The 16,319-nt window shown below is 41.0% G+C and overlaps 1 protein-coding gene and 1 pseudogene across 2 annotated transcripts in view; both read left to right on the top strand.

The window, feature by feature from the left end:
* The window catches only part of LOC102188304 (cytochrome P450 2C9), a 46,777-nt gene extending 42,164 nt beyond the window's left edge, over positions 1 to 4,613 (top strand). For both annotated transcript variants that reach the window (XM_018041339.1, XM_018041338.1), the window contains 2 exons: positions 3,102 to 3,243; positions 4,264 to 4,613. In XM_018041339.1, the coding sequence (XP_017896828.1) occupies positions 3,102 to 3,243; positions 4,264 to 4,445 (324 nt within the window). In that variant the 3' untranslated portion in view covers positions 4,446 to 4,613. The remainder of the gene's footprint in view (positions 1 to 3,101; positions 3,244 to 4,263) is intronic.
* LOC102172882 overlaps positions 5,521 to 16,319 on the top strand; it is a 65,789-nt pseudogene continuing 54,990 nt past the window's right edge.

The following is a 16,319-nucleotide window of genomic DNA, read 5'->3' as shown; positions in this document are numbered from 1 at the left end:
TCCATATGTTGGAATTGTTAATAGTTTTTTCTTCTGTAATTGAGATCTAATCTTAATGCATTATGGTCAGAAAAGATGCTGGGAATGATTTTCTTTTTTTTGAATTTATCAAGGTTAGATTTATGGCCCAGGATGTGATCTATCCTGGAGAAGGTTCTGTGAGCACTTGAGAATATATATGGAATTTAGAAAGATGGTAATGATAACCCTGTATGCGAGACAGCAAAAGAGACACAGATGTATGGAACGGACTTTTGTACTCTGAGGGAGAGGGAGAGGGTGGCATGATTTGGCAGAATGGCATTGAAACATTTATACTATCATGTAAGAAATGAATCGCCAGTCTATGTTTGATACAGGATACAGGATGCTTGGGGCTGGTGCACGCGGATGATCCAGAGAGATGATATGGGGTGGGAGGTGGGAGGGGGTTTCAGGATTGGGGACTCATGTACGCCCATGGCTGATTCATGTCAATGTATGGCAAAACCAATACTGTATTGTAAAGTAAAATAAATTAAAAATTAAAATTAAAATAAAGAAAAACAAAACAAAAAAAGCAAAAAACAAACAAACAGAAAAACAGAAAATCACAGAAATTAAAAAGTATATATATATATGAAGTTTTCTTTAAAAAATAGGGTCTTTCTTTTTTTTTTTTGCAAGGTAATAGTAGGTTATAAAAATGAAAATTAAAGGCGTAATGGGGACTTAAAAATATCAAAAAAAAGAAAATAATTTTTTTAATTAAAAAAATTATAATAGTAAAAATATATCTAAGACTTTCTCTGGAGCTGTTGTGGACAGTGTGGGGTTAGTTCATTTTCAGATAGTTCCTTGGTCCGGCTTGTACTTCTCACAGTCTATAGGCCCCTGCCTATGTAGTTGGTGCTAACTACAGAGTTTTAATCTATTCACCTGAACCAAAGTGGTTCCCTCTGTTTATTTTAACTTAGTCTGTTTGCTGATCTCTTCAGTGTATAATTTCTGCCCTGACGCAAGGGGCGTCGTGGTGGTCACTTTTTTTAGGCTAGCTTGTTTGGTCATGCTTTGGGGAGAGAGGAATACTGCAAACAAATATCACTGGCGTGTGTTCACAGTGATTCAGCCACACTGGGTTTCCCCTGCTCACAGCATGTGTGCTTTCCCAGTCTACGCTGCTCAGACTCTAGTTTGCTCTGCTGGGAACTGTCTGATGTGGGCCCTGGTTTGCATGCACTTCCCAGGTCTAAGCTGCTCAGGTTCAGGATCTTGGGTACTCCACAAAGGTGCAGACTTGTTTGGGCCTGCATTTTGCACCCGTCCCAGGCCCGAGCAGCTCAGGTGACCAGGTCCTTGGCACGTGTAGTCGCCCTCAGTTGAAGGCTGTGACTTATCCCCTCCCCCGTCCCAGCCCCTCATTTTTCTGGGTGTACAACAGGTGCACCTTCTCAGGTGTGCTGTGTGTCTCTTCTGGGAAGCTGATCTCTGGCTGCGACCCTCCCTGGGGATGTCGACCATCCAGAATCCCAAGAAGTCTTGGTTATCTAGGAAGTCTGATTGCAGTTTGGTATATGATGCCTCCCTGGGTCTATGATTGCCCCCTTCCGGCTCTGGCTGCCCTCACCTGCCTGTCTCCGGTGGGGGATGGGCTGGGTCCACAGCCAGCTAGCTCTGCTCAGTCCTTTGTTCTGTGAGCATGCCTGGCGGTGGTTAGGGCCTTTCGGGGGATCACAGGACAGCTACTCCACAGTCTGGGTTGCGATCTCAAGCTAGTTCCCTCATATTGCCCTCAGGGCATTCATGCCTTATCTTAAGCAATACAGCCTACTCCTCCCTGTCCCTCCCCGCTTGCTAGTGGGGGATGCAAGCCTCTGGGCTGTTGCACCACTGGGAGTTGCTGTTAGGGATGTAATCTGTGGGGTTTAATTATTTATTTATGTTTCCTCCCAATCATTTTGCCCTCTGAGATTCCAAGGCTCGCCACAGACCCACCGGAGAGAGTGTTTCCTGGTGTTTGGAAACCTTTCTTTTATTTTTTAAGACTCCCTTCCTGGTACAGATCTCAGTCCCTACCTCTTTTGTCTCTCTTTTCATCTTTTATATTTTGTCCTAACTCCTTTTGAAGACAATGGGCTGCTTTTCTGGGCACCTGATCTCCTCTGCCAGCATTCAGAAGTTGTTCTGTGGAATTTGCTTGGGGCTCAAATGTTCTTTTGATGAATTTGTGGGGGAGAAAGTGGTCTCCCCGTCCTATTCCTCCTCCATCTTAGGACCACCCCCCCACTTTTCTATATGTTTTAAACCTAGCATCCATCTCTAATGAACCCTGCCATATACTTTAAGACAAACAATCTGCATGGCAATGATAAATACCAGCAGTTTTTTATTATACTTATTGTTATTATTACAGAAGTTATTATTAATTAGATGAAAAATCTGTTTATAAAAGTCTTATGAATTTATAATCCAGACATCCCAAACTCTAACAGAGTCTCCCCGTTTTAAACCATAGTCCACATATTGCTGCTGCTGCTGCTAGGTAGCTTCAGTTGTGTCCGACTCTGTGCGACCCCATAGATGGAAGCCCACCAGAATCCCCCGTCCCTGGGATTCTCCAGGCAAGAACACTGGAATGGGCTGCCATTTCCTTCTTCAGTGCATGAAAGTTAAAAGTGAAAGGGAAGTCGTTCAGTCATGTCCGACTCTTCGCGACCCCATGGACTGCAGCCTACCAGGCTCCTCCGTCCATGGAATTTTCCAGGCAAGAGTACTGGAGTAGGGTGCCATTGCCTTCTCTGAATCCATGTATTAGATGAGTGAAAACTAAAGTAGTAAAATAAAGCAGCTGATGGGGACAGACACCAGTATGATAAGAAGAATGGATTCATAAGGTCTAACACCCTAGGACCCATGGACTCACTACTTCAAGTATCACTGTCACTTGCCTTAAGCATATTCCTTGTTTATTACTTCTTTGTCTGGCTCAAAATGTCATTGTCTTTCTTTGGACCTAGGATTTCTCACCTGTAGGTCATAAGATTGGAATGAATAATTTATAACATTTCTTCCAGTTCCATGACTTCTTTATAATTCAGTTTATCTTCATCTTTTCTTCCCAGGGCACAGGTGTATTAGTATCACTGAGTTCCGTGCTGTATGATGACAAAGTATTTCCTAACCCAGAAATGTTTGACCCTGGCCACTTCCTGGATGAGAGCGGTAACTTTAAAAAGAGTGACTACTTCATGCCTTTCTCAGCAGGTAACAAAATTTTTTCCTCCGTTACTTTAAAGTGAAAGTGAAAGTGAAGTCGCTCAGTCGTGTCCGACTCTTTGCGACCCTGTGGACTGTAGCCCACCAGGCTCCTCCATCCATGGGATTCTCCAGGCAAAAATCCTGGAGTGGGTTGCCATTTCCTTCTCCAGGGGATCTTCCCAACCCAAGGACCGAACCCAGTTCTCCCGCATTTCAAGCAGACACTTGAACCTCTTAGCCACCAGGGATGATTTCCGGGGGGTGGGGGAGGGGGGGATCAGTTGGAACTTCTTATAAAATTCCCATTCAGGGACTGGTTGAACTGCTCTTTTTCTACACTCAGGTGTAGCAATTGCAATGCCCACACACTTTCCCTCCATAATATATGATCTTTATTGGACTAAGTCACCAAAGCTTTGGAAAGATGACCCAATTCTTTCAAATTCACAAATAAAATTTGAGCTAGGGGCTGAAAATATAAGAGAAGTGCACCTTAACCAGAAGGAACCATGTGTTGTAAAACTTGAAACTTCAAGAGGTATTGAAGATTGATGAAGATGTAGTTACAGAGAGAAGAGGGGCTGTGAGGAGTAGAAATAAAGATGATGGGGACATCAGACTAAGAACATTAAATACAACTACACTGTGTGTTTCCAGGGGAAGAAAAAGATTGATGAAAACATGAAATATCAAATTGCATGAGAATAGTTAATGAAGTACTTGGCATAGTGCCAAAGCTCATAAAAAATTTGTGTAAATAAGGGTAGCCGTTAAGATATGAACTTATGTGGACAGCATGTGTATCCATCCATCTATCTATCTAACTGTTGTGGCTTACATTTATCCATTCAACCATTCATCAATGGTTACTTTCTAACCACTGATAAGTGACATATTGGCCAGTTCCTCATGAAATTTCCCCACAGCTGGGAGAGACTGGAATGCCAGATGCGCATGCCAACTCTTTCTAACAGCCAGAAACACAGTGTTCAAGGAGTATGTACTCTCTGTGTTTGTTATTTTCAGGAAAACGGATTTGTGCAGGAGAGGGCCTGGCCCGCATGGAGGTGTTTTTATTCCTGACATCGATTTTACAAAAATTTACTTTGAAATCTGTGGTTGACCCAAAGGACATCGACACCACCCCAACTGCCAATGGGTTCACTTCTGTGCCACCTCCTTACAAGCTCTGCTTCATTCCTCTGTAAGGAGGTGTCTCCTATGATGTTGTCTTCTCCTTCTCATCTGGGGCATTGGTCACCTCCTTTCCTCTTCATTCTTCTGCCTAGGAATGCCTTCTCAACCTCTCTTCTTGTTATGGTGCAGTTTCACTGCAGAAATGTATCCGCTATTCTCCATGTCCTGTAACATTTGCATCGGCCATCACATATGCTAATGCTTTATCTATTATTGAGTAGCACTATGTAGTCAATACAAAATAGAACAAGATGATTAGTGTATGGCAATGGAGAGTCATTATTCCAGTGTATGTTCCTAATAAAAAGCATAATTTGATGAGCCAGTTCTCAGAGTTTCCTTATGGTGTGCCTAATACAAGTAAGAAAGGAAGGAAAGTAATTCAAAGAAGTCATGTTGATTTCATAGTGATCAGCACAGAGGACTAGGGAGATTAAGCAGGAAAGTTCTCTTGGCTACATGTCACCTAGAGTTACTTGACGTTTCGATTTGAAACTGAAAGAAATTGTGTCCAGAAGTGCCTCAATAGGAAAATACTGAGATCAGTGATAGTAAGGAATTAAATCCAAAGTAAGCCACAGAAAACTACAAATGAAAATTAGAGCATAAATCAGTGAAATTGCAAACAAGGAATCAAGATAAAAATCAATGAGACCAAACCTAAGTCTTTGAAAAGTTGAACAGAATTGATAAACCCATAAGTAACCTATCCTGCACTCCGAGAGAAGACACACATTATTAATATCATTGCTAAAAGAGGGACCATAACTTTAAGTCCCAGAGCACTAAAAGGATAATAAGGGATTATTATGAAGCAGTATGCCCACCAGTTTGAGAAGTTCAATGATATCGGTTAATTTCACACACAATCTGTCAAAATTCACACAGGAAAGAGTAACATCAACTAGTTGAAACCAGTTGAAAGACTTCTGTACCCTTAGTGAATATAAACCTAGTCACATCAAAGCCAGAAAGAGAAGCAGATCCTCTCTCATCACAACTACCAAGCCCAACAATATGCCATGTGATTGGGCAGGTATCTCCCTCCAAGCTCTCAGCTTCTCCTTGAGGAACAAAGGAGTTGGCATGCACATCTGGCATTCCAACCTCTCAGCTTCGTGGGGGAGTTTCATGAGGAGCTGGCCTCTGTGTTACCTGTCTCGGAGCATTGAAAGGACTCAACGAGCTGTACATACCTGGGAGTTTCTAGAACATAAGAAGCAGACTGGGCCAGCACGCAGGTTTGAGAGACCTCCAGAATCTCTGGCTGAGCTGATTGGTGAAGTTCTTCTCCTCCATGTGACTAGTCAGTAAAGACTGAAACGAGCTATTGTCTAATGTGCAAACCGCAATGAAGAGAGTCAAGGAAAATGTAGAAACAGGAGATGTGTGATTGACCTAAAACATCATTCAAAATAAGTCATGAAGTTGTTCACTGTGGCCTGGAGAACAGTAAACAACTGAAGTAGGAATTTCAACAACAGGGCAGAAAATTCAAAGGTATGAAACAGAAGTCATAGAGCTGAAGATCACTTTTTGTATTTAAAAAACTCATTAGAGAATGTAACAATAGACTAGATCACGCAGAACAAAACATCAGCAAACTTGAAGATAAGTCATTGGAAATTATTCAATTGAGAGAAAAAAGGAAGAAAAAGAAAAGAAGTTTCAGGGACTTACAGAACACTATCAAGTAGATCAATACATGCAGTATAGGAGTCATAGACAGAGAAGAGAGAAAGAAAAGGGATCGGAAAGTTAATTGAAATTAACAATGACAGAAAACTTCCCACATCTGGGAGAGGAAGTGCACATAGAAGGAAGGAGGTACCAAGCAGGACATCTCTTACTCAGGGAATAAAATGGTTACTTCAAGAGAGTAATAGCTTTTTTATTCAAAAGAAGCTGGTCTGGTTCTATTAGAGTTAGAACCATGTGGTTTAGATAGGAAAGTAGTATTTTGGTTTGTCTTGGTTAAAATGTTCCCTGAGACATGTGTTCACTTAAATTCTAAAGGTTACAGAACCAAACTTTTCTGACTCCATTTTAATAAGCTGGCACTGTAATTATTAACTGTATTAATATCTATTTTGAAAATCATTGATTAGTGTGAATCATAGAATATTGAACACTGGTGGCATATAAAGGAATTATAAAAATCAAACAAAGCCCGTAGTCAGCATAAAGAAGGAATTAATAAAAATCACAGTGGAAATAAGTAAAACAGAGACTAAAAGAATGATAGAAAAGACCAACAAAACCAAGAATTTTTTTTTTTGATAAGGAAAAGAAAATTGATAAAATTTTAGCCGGACTCTTTACGGAAATTAAGAGTGGAACATATAAAATTAGAAATCATTGAGAAGTTACAACCAATATCACAAAAATACAAAGACTCATCAAAGAATACTACCAACAATTATTTGCCAATGAACTGGACAGCCAAGAAGAAATGGATACATTCCCAGAAACATACAATCTTCCAGGACTAAATCAAAAGAAGTAGATAATCAGAACAGATGAATTACTAGTACTGAAATTGAATAAGTAGTAATTAAAAAATCTGCCTCCAAACAACTGTTCAGGACTGGATGGCTTCACAGGGGAATTTTACCAAACATTTAAAAAATAGTTGAGAATTCCTTGGTGATTCAGTGATTAGGACTTTGCGCTTTCAGAGCTGGCGATCAGATTCAATTCCTGGTCAGGGAACTAAGAACCCACAAGCTACACAACACAGCCAGAAAAAAATAGTTAATACCTATCCTTCTCAAACTATTCCAAAAAACTGAAGAGGAGGGAACACCTCCAAACTCATTCTGTGAGACCATCACTACTTTGATACCAAACCAAGACACTACTAAAAAAGAAAACTACAGGTCAATATCTCTGATAAACAAAGAAGTCCTGAAAAAAATATTAGCTGAATTCAACAATACATACAAATGATCATATACCATGATCTAGAGGGGTTAATTTTAGGGATGCAAGGATGATTCAACACCTACAAATCAATCAAAGTGATATGCCACATTAACAAAACAAAGGGTTAAAATCACATGATCATCTTCCCCGATGCAAAGAAAGCATTTGAGAAAATTCAATATCTATTCATGATAAAAAAAAAAGACTCTAAACAGACTTGCTATAGAGGGACCATATTTCAAGATAGTAAAGGCTATTTATAACAAATCAACAGGTAACATCATATACACAATGGAATTTAACTCAGCCATAAAAAAGAATGAAATTTTAGCATTTTCAGAACGTGGATAATCCTGAAGGGTATTATGCTTAGTGAGATAAGTCAGATAAAGAAAGACAAATACTGGACACTCACTTACTCAGTTCAGTTCAGTCACTCAGTTGTGTCTGACTCTTTGCGACCCCATGAACCTCAGCATGCCAGGCCTCCCTGTCCATCACCAACTCCTGGAGTCCACCCAAACCCATGTCCATTGAGTCGGTGATGTCATCCAACCATCTCATCCTCTGTCATCCCCTTCTCCTCCTGCCCTCAATCTTTCCCAGCATCAGGGTCTTTTCAAATGAGTCAGCTCTTCGCATCAGGTGGCCAAAGTATTGGAGATTCAGCTTCAACATCAGTCCTTCCAATGAATACCCAGGACAGATCTCCTTTAGGATGGACTGGTTGGATCTCCTTGCAGTCCAAGGGACTCTCAAGAGTCTTCGATGCAGCCTCAAAAATAAAACAAATGAACTAATACAACAAAACAGAAAAAGACTCACAACACAAAAAATAGGCTACTGGTTATCAGTGCAGAGAGAGATAGAGGGAAAGGGTAAGATAAAGGAAGGGCATTAAGAAGTACAAACTACTAAGTATAAAATTAAAGTTAATAAGATTCAAGGATATAATGCACAACACATGGAATATAGCCAAAATGTTATGACAATTTTAGTTCAGTTCAGTCACTCAGTCATGTCCGACTCTTTGCGACCCCATGAGTTGCAGCACGCCAGGCCTCCCTGTCCATCACCAACTCCCAGAGTTAACCCAAGCTCATGTGCATCAATTCGATGATGCCATCCAGCCATCTCACCCTCTGTCTTCCCCTTCTTCTCCTGCCCCCAATCCCTCCCAGCATTTGGGTCTTTTCTAATGAGTTAACTCTTTGCATGAGGTGGCCAAAGTATTGGAGTTTCAGCTTCAGCATCAGTCCTTCCAGTGAACACCCAGGACTGATCTCCTTTAGAATGGACTGGTTGGATCTCCTTTCAGTCCAAGGGACTCTCAAGAGTCTTCTCCAACACCACAGTTCAAAAGCATCAATTCTTCAGTACTCAGCTTTCTTCGCAGTCCAACTCTCACATTCATACACGACCACTGGAAAAACCATAACCTTGACTAGACAGATCTTTGTTGGCAAAGTAATGTCTCTGCTTTTAATTTTTTTATTTAAATTTATTTATTTTAATTGGAGGCTAATTACTTTACAATATTGTTTTGTTTCTGCCCCACATCAACATGAATTCGCCATAGGCATACATGTGTTCCCCATCCTGAACCCCACTCCCACCTCCCTCCCCGTCCCATCCCTCTGGGTCATCCCAGTGCTTTTTAATATGCTATCTAGGTTGGTCATAACTTTCCTTCCAAGGAGTAAGCGTCTTTTAATTTCATGGCTGCAATCACCATCTGCAGTGATTTTGGAGCCCAAAAATATAAAGTCTGACACAGTTTCCACTGTTTCCCCATCTATTTCCCATGAAGTGATGGGACCAGGTGCCATGATCTTCGTTTTCTGAATGTTGAGCTTTAAGCCAACTGTTTCACTCTCCTCTTTCACTTTCATCAAGAGGCTTTTTAGTTCCTCTTCACTTTCTGCCATAAGCGTCGTGTCATCTGCATATCTGAGGTTACTGATATTTCTCCCGGCAATCTTGATTCCAGCTTGTGCTTCTTTATGGAATATAAACTGTAAAAATATCTAATCACCATGTTGTACATCTAAAACTAATATAGTATTAAGTTAGCTATGAAAAAAGTGAAAGTGTTAGTCACTCAGTTGTGACTATAGCCCACCATACTCCTCTGTCCATGTTCATTCTCCAGGCAAGAGTACTGGAGTAGGTTGCCATGCCCTCCTCCAGGGGATCTTCTCAACCCAGGGATCTATCCCAGGTCTCTTCCATTGCAGGGAGATTCTTTACTGCCTGAGGCACCATGGAAGTTTGAGTTAACTATGGCAATTAAGAAAAAAAGGGGGGCTTCCCTGGTGGCTTAGACAGTAGAGAATCTGCTTGTTAATGTGGGAGATCCAAGTTCTATCCCTGGATCAGGAAGATCCCCTGGAGGAGGGCATGGCAACCCACTCCAGTATTCTTGCCTGGAGAATCCCATGTGCAGAGGATCCTGGTGGGCTACAGTCCCTGGGGTGGCAAAGAGTTAGACACTTCCACTTTTTTCAATAAAAAATAACTTGGGGTGCCAGTAATTTTACATTTTATGGACAATTTTATTTCAGAAATTTACCTTTAAGGAGACTCTGTATATGCATAGCAGATTAAAAGCATACATAATCTTGTCCTGTGTCAGAATCTCACTGAATGACTATAACCTCAATTGCAAATGAGATTTAGTCTTTTATACTTGGAGAAGTGTATCCCTTAATATACCACTATGCATATTCCAAGTGCAAAGATCTTCTCATTCATAACAGTAAAACATTTTGTGCTCAGAAGTTATTATTGATACACAGCATCTAATAGATAATCAATATGTAAGTTTTTCTAACTTTCCTAGAATATCCATTATAGCTTTTTTTCTCCTTTGCAATTCAGTATCCAGTGAAGAAAACGGCATATAATTTGGTTATCTTTTCCCTTTTGGTCTCCCGTAATCAAGAATAAATTCACTTTGTTTCTTTACTTCCGTTCATTACATTTACCATTTTGGGATCCAAGCTAGCAGTCGTGTGAAATGTTTTATTGTTTTCTAGAGATTAAATTCCAGCTATGATTTTGGCAAGAGAACTACATAGATGCTATATGTATGTCCCACTGAATCTTATTGAGAAGATGGAGGTACATAATATCATGCATCCCATTATTGGTTATGTCAACCTCCTCACTAAACAAGGAGATATTCCCGATGTCCTCATGGCAGAGGTTTCATCATTTAATACATAATTAATAAAAATTTATGGCATCGCACTTTAAGACCTTGCAGATATTCTACAGTCAAAGCATTCACCCAAGAGCTTTTGCATTTGTTGATGGTCCTAATCTGAATTGTTGCCAAATGATCTTTTTCTTTTTTCTATTTAATCCTCTCTTCTGTGTTTTTAAGCTAGGATCAATCCATGGTGACGATTTGCCCCATATTTTTTAATTAAGGGAAACAAATTACATTGCAGTGATAAACACACCTTAGTTGTAATTGAACTTTTCCTCATTATCTCCGAAGAGGTCCTTTTTCATTAGGTCAGAATTATTTGTATGTTTACAAAGGCCCTGGAAATAGATACTTTGGACATTTCAAGTGCCAGCAGAGATTTTCATTTTAGGCCACAGGTGAGGTGAATGAAAACTAAAGTAATGAAATAGAGCAGCAGATAGGTAGCGACACCAGTGTCCAGACTCTCTGCAAGCAGGACAGATTCAGGTCTGGTAGCTAACAACTCATGTCCTTGGTACTTGCTATGGGAGGCTACTTTAACAAGATTGCTGCCATTAAACTTATGGTATTAAACTTATCCATGCCTATTGCATTGTCTGTCTGATTTGAAATGCCTCTGCTCTTCTTTGGACCTAGGCTTCCTCATCTATGGGCTGTGTTGAAACATTTCTTCCAACTCCATGACTTCATAACACATTTCAGGACACAACCATATTTACATTTCTACCCTCTGTGCTGGATAATGACAAAGAATCCTCCAACCCAGAGGGGCTTGACCCTGGCCACTTCCTGGAGGAGACAGGCAACTTGCAAAAGAGCAATTGGCAGAAAAAAAATTATTTCCTTCAGTATTTCGTGGAACAAGACACCGTTTTGAGATCAGATAGAACTTACATGGTGCCCACTCTGGGGCTGCTAGGATGGCTGTTTGTCCATAAGCAGAAGCACCAGTCCCTAAGCCCACGTGGTCCCCATACTTCATGATACACCATTGGGTCAGATCACTGAGGCTTTGAAAGATGATCCAGTTCTTCCAAATTGAGAAAATTAGAGTATGAGTTAATGAAATTCTTCCCCTAGACACATCACTGTGTGTCTGAGAACTCCTTAGAATGTAAAACTCATTAAGACTTTCCTTACCTGCCATGAGAAGGGCACCTAACTCTGGCCAAATAAAAAAAATGCACTGAATGGATCATATGCCATGATTAAGTGGGATTTATTCCAGGGATGCAATGATGATTCATTATCTGTAGTTGGCTTGTTAATGGTTTGTAGCAATTAAAAATTAAATTAAATTAAAATTTTTCTAATTAAAAATATATATATTAGAAAATTTAAAATTAAAAGAAAAGCAAATTAAATTAAAAATTAAAGTTAAAAAAACTGGAAAAGGTCAGTTTTCATTCCAATCCCAAAGAAAGGCAATGCCAAAGAATGCTCAAACTACCGCACAATTGCACTCATCTCACACGCTAGTAAAGTAATGCTCAAAATTCTCCAAGCCAGATCTCAGCAATACGTGAACCATGAACTTCCAGATATTCAAGCTGGTTTTAGAAAAGGCAGAGGACCCAGAGATCAAATTGCCAACGTCTGCTGGATCATCAAAAAAGCAAGAGAGTTCCAGAAAAACATCTATTTCTGCTTTATTGACTATGCCAAAGCCTTTGACTGTGTGGATCACAAGAATCTGTGGAAAATTGTTCAAATGATGGAAATACTTGACCTGCCTCTTGAGAAACCTATATGCAGGTCAGGAAGCAACAGGTAGAACTGGACATGGAACAACAGACTGGTTCCAAATAGGAAAAGGAGTACATCAAGGCTGTATATTGTCACCCTGGTTATTTAACTTATATGCAAAGTACATCATGAGAAATGCTGGGCTGGAGGAACCACAAGCTGGAATCAAGGTTGCATATCAATAACCTCAGATATGCAGATGACACCACCCTTTATGGCAGAAAGTGAAGAAGAACTAAAGAGCCTCTTGACAAAAGTGAAAGAGGAGAGTGAAACAGTTGGCTTAAAGCTCAACATTCAGAAAAGTAAGATCATGGCATCCAGTTCCATCAGTTCAATTCAGTTCAGTCACTCAGTCGTGTCTGACTCTTTGAGACCCCATGAATTGCAGCACGCCAGGCTTCCCTGTTCATCACCAACTTCCGGAGTTCACTTAAACTCACGTCCATTGAGTCGGTGATGCCATCCAGCCATCTCATCCTCTGTTGTCCCCCTTTCCTCCTGCCCCTAATCCCTCCCAGCATCAGAGTCTTTTCCAATGAGTCAACTCTTCTCATGAGGTGGCCAAAGTACTGGAGTTTCAGCTGTAGCATCAGTCCTTCCAATGAACACCCAGGACTGATCTCCTTTAGAATGGACTGGTTGGATCTCCTTGTTGTCCAAGGGACTCTCAAGAGTCTTCTCCAACACCACAGTTCAAAAGCATCAATTCATCAGTGCTCAGCTTTCTTCACAGTCCAACTCTCACATCCATACACGACCACTGGAAAAACCATAGCCTTGACTAGATGGACCTTTGTCGGCAAAGTAATGTCTCTGCTTTTGAATATGCTATCTAGGTTGGTCATAACTTTCCTTCCAAGGAGTAAGCATCTTTTAATTTCATGGCTGCACTCACCATCTGCAGTGATTTTGGAGCCCCCCAAAAAATAAAGTCTGACACTGTTTCCACTGTTTCCCCATCTATTTCCCATGAAGTGATGGGACCGGATGCCATGATCTTCGTTTTCTGAATGTTGAGCTTTAAGCCAACTTTTTCACTCTCCTCTTTCACTTTCATCAAGAGGCTTTTTAGTTCCTCTTCACTTTCTGCCATACGGGTTGTGTCTTCTGAATATCTGAGGTTATTGATATTTCTCCCAGCAAACTTGATTCCAACTTGTGCTACTTCCAGTCCAGGGTTTCTCATGATGTACTCTGCATATAAGTTAAATAACCAGGGTGACAATTTACAGCCTTGATGTACTCCTTTTCCTATTTGGAACCAGTCTGTTGTTCCATGTCCAGTTCTACCTGTTGCTTCCTGACCTGCATACAGATTTCTCAACAGACAGGTCAGGTGGTCTGGTAATCCCATCTCTTGAAGAATTTTCCACAGTTGATTGTGATCCACACAGTCAAAGGCTTTGGCATAGTCAATATAGCAGAAATAGATATTTTTCTGGAATTCTCTTGCTTTTTTGATGATCCAGCAGATGTTGGGAATCTTATCTCTGGTTCTTCTACTTTTCTAAAACCAGTTTGAACATCTGGGAGTTCACAGTTCACGTATTGCTGAATCCTGGCTTGGAGAATTTTAAGCATTACTTTGCTAGCATGTGAGATGAGTGTAACCAGTTCCATCACTTCATGGCAAATCGATGGGGAAAAAAGTGTTAGACTATTTTGGGGTGCTCCAAAATCACTGCAGATGGTGACTGCAGCCATGAAATTAAAAGACACTCCTTGGAAGGAAGTTATGACCAACCTAGAGAGCATATTAAAAAGCAGAGACATTACTTTGCCAACAAAGTTCTGTCTAGTCAAGGCTATGGTTTTTCCAATGGTCATGTATGGATGTGAGAGTTGGACTTTGAAGAAATCTGAGTGCCAAAGAATTGATGCTTTTGAACTGTGATGTTGGAGAAAACTTGAGAGAGAGTGCAAGGAGATCCAACCACTCTATCCTAAAGGAAATCTGTCCAGAATTTTCATTGGAAAGACTGATACTGAAGGTGAAACTCCAATACTTTGGCCACTTGATGCAAAGAACAGAGTCATTTGAAAAGAGACTGATGCTGGGAAAGATTGAAGGTGGGAGGAGAAGAGGACGACAGAGGATAAGTTGGTTGGATGGCATCACCAACTCAATGGACATGAGTTTGGGTAGACTCCGGGAGTTGGTGATGGACAGGGAGGCCTGGCGTGCTGCGGTTCGTGAGGTCACAAAGATTCGGACAGTACTGAGTGACAACTGAACCTAATTGTTTGTAGAGAATTTTTGCACACAGTGCTTTCTAATGGGTTCTTCATCTCATTTATTGAGTGCAGGTGGAGCATTCAGGGACTCCTTCCTCAAGCCAGCTCTAAGTTATGCATCCTCTGTGCAGGGGCTCCCAGTGTGAGGGGAATGGAGTGATCAGGCTCAAAGTGACTGCTCCCAATGAGCGAGCTCAGGACAAGTGAAGAGTAGTGTTTTCCTCACTGCCCTGGACTTGGCCTTGAATTCTTGGGCTGAGGGCTGGGTGAATGGTCTTTTGGATCCTCCAGGTCCTTTGAGGAGGACTCATGCATCTGAGGAGAAGCCTGGGGGCACCCTGGAGCTCTTCACACTAAAAAACATTTAAAAAGGGAAGAGTGTTTGGACATTTCAAATGATTCTTGTGGCTGATCTCTCACAGAAAATATCGTATTTTTTAGGGGAAAGTAGATTGATTTCTTGAATTAAAATTTGCTGCTAATTGGGACATCTCTGGTGGTCCAGTGGTTAAGAATCTACCTGCCAATGCAGGGGATGCAGGTTTGAGCCCTGAAGGGGGAACTAAGATCCTACATGCTATGGGACAAATAAGCTCATACACCACAACAAGAGAGGCCTATGAACCATAATGAAAAAAATCCCTGCACAGACAAAAATGTTAAAAAAAATTTTTTTAATGCTACTTATCTAAATAATGCAAAGAACAACATAAATGAGTAAACTATTTTGTGTAATAAAACTGTTCAGAAAACTATAATATTGATAAGGTATGAAGTGAACACAAGTGAAATCACTCAGGGAACTGGTGGAAAACTTCACTATCAGAGAATCCACCTCTTGTGTCACCCCATCACTCTATCCTCTCTAGGACATGCCAATTTAAGTGACTCTGCAGTGACTTCTGTGAGTTGTGTTCTTGTGGATAATTTCTCTAGGTTGAAACACTGTTATCTGTGGCAAGGTTGGTTTGATCAAGCCACTTCGCCAGGTATCAGAAGGATTAACTTCTCTACCACATCAGTGGACATAAATGAAAGGATAACCCACTTCCTCTCCAATTCAAAGCTCCTGCCCTAGAATGAGTCTTTGGGAATAAGACTGGGCTGCTGGTTTTAACTGCTTTCAATGCCTGATCGCAGAATGTCTGTAAACCCTTCAGACAATGAAGGGGAGAGTCCTTTGGGGCCACACTTTGAGGTGAGGTTCTTCACAAGGTTTTTTCATTCTCAGGACCTGCAATGGGACCCAGAGCTTTCCAAAAATTGGTTCTAACTAAAGTGGGAACTCTTGCCTGGAGAATTCCATGGACAGAGGAGCCTGGCAGGCTACAGTTCATGGGGTCACAAGAGTCGGACACAACTAAGTGACTAAACCACCACCACCACAAAGTGGGGACTTGAATTTGGGTTGTGTGGAAAAGAGAGGCTTTCTTTTTTTGATTTTAACACCAGCTCTTTCAGACCCAAGGGAAATTTCAGGTTAGGAGGAAAGGAGGACAGCCTTCCCTCAAGGGGAAGATCTAGGGAAGGAATGTGGGGCCTTCCTGTCTCAGAGGAAGCAGCACCCTTGGACAAGGATCATGAAGCACATGCTCCAAGGGAATCACCAGCTACCTAAGATTCCATGCCTGGAAGCTGGACTTCAATCACAGGTGGGTAGATCTTTGTGTAAAGTCTGTAATCTCCTCTCCACAGATGAAGAGATTTTGTCCAACCTCCCAAGATCTCAACCAAAGAACATGAGATTTTAGTTCCAGGG

The sequence above is a fragment of the Capra hircus genome, chromosome 26, assembly GCF_001704415.2.
Source record: "Capra hircus breed San Clemente chromosome 26, ASM170441v1, whole genome shotgun sequence".
Lineage (NCBI taxonomy): Eukaryota > Metazoa > Chordata > Mammalia > Artiodactyla > Bovidae > Capra > Capra hircus.
Note: the sequence above shows the minus strand (reverse complement) of the source record. Positions and strands in the feature narration are given on the sequence as shown.